The sequence below is a fragment of the Cebus imitator genome, unplaced genomic scaffold (assembly GCF_001604975.1).
Source record: "Cebus imitator isolate Cc_AM_T3 unplaced genomic scaffold, Cebus_imitator-1.0 Scaffold280, whole genome shotgun sequence".
Taxonomy (NCBI): Eukaryota; Metazoa; Chordata; class Mammalia; order Primates; family Cebidae; genus Cebus; species Cebus imitator.
The window spans coordinates 3,018,649-3,022,503 of record NW_016107595.1 but is presented as its reverse complement, the minus strand read 5'-3'; the positions used below and the strand labels follow the sequence as shown (position 1 = coordinate 3,022,503).

At 57.8% G+C, this 3,855-nt stretch overlaps 1 protein-coding gene across 3 annotated transcripts in view; it reads right to left on the bottom strand.

Moving 5' to 3' along the window:
* Positions 1–1,318: 1,318 nt before the first annotated feature.
* ARMC6 (armadillo repeat containing 6) overlaps positions 1,319–3,855 on the bottom strand; it is a 23,133-nt gene continuing 20,596 nt past the window's right edge. Inside the window, exons 8-9 of one of the 3 annotated variants that reach the window (XM_037728794.1) lie at positions 3,814–3,855; positions 1,319–2,069 (exon numbers count right to left, since the gene is read on the bottom strand). The exon at positions 3,814–3,855 is cut by the window's right edge and continues 13 nt beyond it. In XM_037728794.1, coding sequence (XP_037584722.1) covers positions 1,857–2,069; positions 3,814–3,855 — 255 coding nt within the window. In that variant the 3' untranslated portion in view covers positions 1,319–1,856. The remainder of the gene's footprint in view (positions 2,070–3,813) is intronic. The other 2 variants (XM_037728793.1, XM_017501348.2) reach the window with 2 other exon arrangements.

Sequence of the window (3,855 nt, the reverse complement as noted above, 5' to 3'; positions counted from 1 at the left end):
AGTCAGGGCAGTCTGGGGCAGATTAGAGATCTTTCTCCCACATCCTGGGAGTCTCCAGAGAGGAGGGACAGGGCGGAGTGACTGGGTCAGAGGTTTGGGCCTGCCCTGCTCAGCTGGCAGGGCTCTTCCCTGCTGAGGTCAGAGGAGATGGGGACACCACGGGGAGGCACAGCCAGGGTGATGCTCCTTAGCTGTTTGCATCAGCTGGATTCCACGGAGGCTGGGGGCCTGCTGGGAAAGGACTTTCGCTGAGGTCAAGGACTGAGCCCAGGCCATCCTGGGGCTTGGGGAGGCACGTGACAAGTAGGGGCCAGGGGCCAGGAGGACACAGGCCATCAAGGTGGGGACAGGAGGGCTGGGGCACACACCAGGGGTCCTGAGGCTGCCCTGACCCCCATCAGGGCCACAAGGGATGCACAAGCCACCTAGAGACCATGGTGTGACCTCTGAGTGTGACTTCAGAGTAGAATAGCCGGGATACGCAGGGCCACAGCTGCTTGGGCACCCCCAGAATGCTTGGGGTGGGGTGGTCACTGAGGGCAGCAACAATGATGTCTATCTTTTTTTTTTTTAGATGGAGTCTCGCTGTTGCCCAGGCTGGAGTGCAGTGGCATGATCTCAGCTCACTGCAGCCTCTGCTGCCCAGGTCCAAGCGATTCTCCTGTCTCAGCCTCCCAAGTAGCTGGGATTACAGGCATGTGCCACCACACTTGGCTAATTTTTGTATATTTTTTTTTTTTTTTAGTACAGACAAGGTTTCACAATGTTGGCAAGGCTGGTCTCGAACTTCTGACCTCAAGTGAGCCACCCACCTCAGCCTCCCAAAGTGCTGGGATTCCAGGCATGAGCCACCACGCCCAGCCGACATCTATCTTATAGATGGCGAAATCAAGGCTCAGAGACAACAGGCTGGCTATCTAGGACACTCAGCCTAAGACAACTGGGCACGCCTCACGTGCTCAGCCTGGCCCAAGACCTCCCGGAGGGAGATCTATCTCTGCTCACTCCCACTTTCAGAGGAGCATATTGAGGCTGGGAGAGGTTCCATCACTAGCTCAAGGCCACAGTGGAGTGAGGATGAACGTGGAGCCCTCCGGTCCTGCAGGTGGCGCACCTCACAAGCAGTGATCCTGACCATGGCCTCAGCGCCTGCCTGTCTGAGGGGGACAGTGGATCACATATCCCAGGCTGTTCTCAAAACCCCTTTGCTGTCCTCAGTGAGTCCATGGCCCTCCACCCAAATGTTTGCCCTCCCCCACACACTGAGGCCACCGGCTGCGGTCCCCCATGCCCAGCCGAGCTATGGAAGAGACCCCTCCACTGTTCACTCAATGATCTTTTATTGTCAGGTACCCTGGCTGGCCCAGGACCCAGAGAGACAAGCTGAGGTCAAGCAGGGCATAGCATCTGAGACCCATTTTACAGGTGAGAAAAACGAGGAGCAGAGGCCTGCAGGAACCTGCAGCAGGCAGCCTGTGCCAGGGAGCCCAACCCTGCCGGAATCGTCTGCCCTTCCCTGAGCCTGGCCCACAGTGGCTGCCACATTTCAGACAGGGCAGTGAGCGATGGGACGTGCCCTTTGCCCCTGCTGGTAGGGCATGGGGCCAGGGGGAGGAGCAGGACAGTGGTGTCTGTGCTGCTAGCTGAGAGGCAAGGCCAGGACCCAGGAGTGGCTGGGATGTGGGGGCTGCTTCCTTCTGTGTAGATGCCCCCACAAGGCTCCCCCCTCTGCTGACCCTTTACCTAGGGCCTGTCGGAAAACACTTCTTACTGTGAAGGGGACGAAACTAATAGGGGACAGTGGCGGACATGGATCTACCTCCATTCCTGAGTCGCAGCCCAGACTGAGCCTGGGGTCATGGCGCCAGGTGGCCCCTCTGGCCAGTCCACAGTTCTTGGAACTCAACATGGCAACCCAGGTCCTGCAGGGCGGCCTTGGCCACATCCTCACAGCTGCGGTGGTTCGACTGGGCCTTTGTAATGAGTGCCTCAGCCCCCAGGTCCAGGATGGGCTTCGAGAAGGCCCGGCTGCGGGACACCAGGTTTCGGATCAGCATACAAGCCTGTTTCTGGAGAAGAGAGCAGCTGTGAGCTTCCAGATGCAGCTTCGGGGTGGGGTCCACTCTGACCTCAGGGTCTTCATCATAACAAGATAGGGGTGATCATGACAACAGCAGATATCCAGCAGCTGCCTATACTGTATCAAGTTAGACCCATCTCTTCACTTTACCCTCTTGGCAGCCCCAGGAGGCGAGGCTAATGTCCCCAACTCCCAGGCAAGGAAACAGGATCAGGGTAGCTCCGGGATCGATCCTCTGGGTATGGAACTCCCAGCCTCAGAGTTGGTGAGTCGGACATTCCCTGAGGCTGGCACAGAGCTAAGAAGGGGCCCTAGGGCAAGGGGGGCAGGGAGGCCACAAGAAGAGAGTGGTTGTACACAGGCATCTGTCAACTACATCCTTACCCGTTCGGTGGACATTTGTGCCCTGTGCACCTGTTGTGGGTGGGTGCGGGGTGCTGCCTGGAAGCGTCCCAGGGTGGTTCCCACCACCAGCGGGAAAGCAGATGGGAAGCGCATGCGGAGTGGGGAGCTGCTGGCCAGGGTGGCCAGAAGTGGACAAAAGGACAGGCCACCAAGGGACGGTGTCCCAGAGTAAGAGCCAGCGAGAACAAAGGCCCCTGTGGGTCCCAGCCTGGTGCGTCCAAGGACCCTACGCTGGAAGTGGGGTGGCAAGGACGGCCCCGGAGGCTGCAAGAGGAGTCTAGGTTCAGCCAGGGAAGTGTGGACAGGGTGTCCCACACCCAGAACTCAGACCAGCAGCCCAAGGAGGGACTGGAACCTTTCTGAAATCCCTATCTGCACTTCCCCACCTCCTCCCCCACAGATCTCTCTACAAGGACTGTTAAGAAAGGAGACTGGTTGGGTGCGGTGGCTCACGCCTGTAATCCCAGCACTTTGGGGTTGGATCATGAGATCAAGGGTTTGAGACTAGCCTGGCCAACATGGGACCCCGTCTCTACTGAGAACACAAAAATTAGCCGGGCATGGTGATGTGTGCCTGTAATCCTAGCTACTCAGGAGGCTGAGGCAGAAGAATCATTTGAAGCCGGGAGGCAGAGGTTGCAGCGAGCCAAGATCGTACCACTGTACTCCTGCCTGGGGGACAGAGCAAGAATGCTTCTTGAAAAAAAATAGAAGATGAAGGACGAGGTGGCTCACACCTGTAATCCTAGCACTTTGGGAGGCAGAGGTGGGCGGATCACCTAAGGTCAGGAGTTCGAGCCCAGCCTGGACAACATGGCGAAACCTCGTCTCTACTAAAAATACAAAAATTAGCCAGGCATGCTGGCACATGCCTGTGATCCCAGCTACTCCAGAGACTGAGACAGGAGAATCGCTTGAACCTGGGAGGTGGAGATTGCGGTGAGCCGAGATGGCACCACTGCACTCCTGCCTGGGTGACAGAGTAAGACTGTCTCAAAGAAAAGAAAGGAGATTAAGTGTTACAGCTTTCTTTCTGGGGTTTCACCAGAAAGCACCTCCAAACTCCTCCCTCCCCCAAAAGGAAATTAAATGCAGAAAAAAAGAGGCAGAAAAGGGGACAGCTGCAGGCAGAATTCAGCACATTTTGGAAGACAGACGGAAGCCGGCCCTGTGGGGTTCAGCTGTGGCAGGGACAGGGGCAGGGACAGGGACCGGGACTGAGCCTTTGCCCCATCACCACCCGCATGCCACACCTGTTCCCATGCCCCCTCTGCACCTATCTGTACACCCTGCCCCATCCCGCCCGCCCCATCCCATGCCCTGCCCACCTGCACGCCGGCCTCCTGCGGGTGCGCCTTCATGGCCTGCAG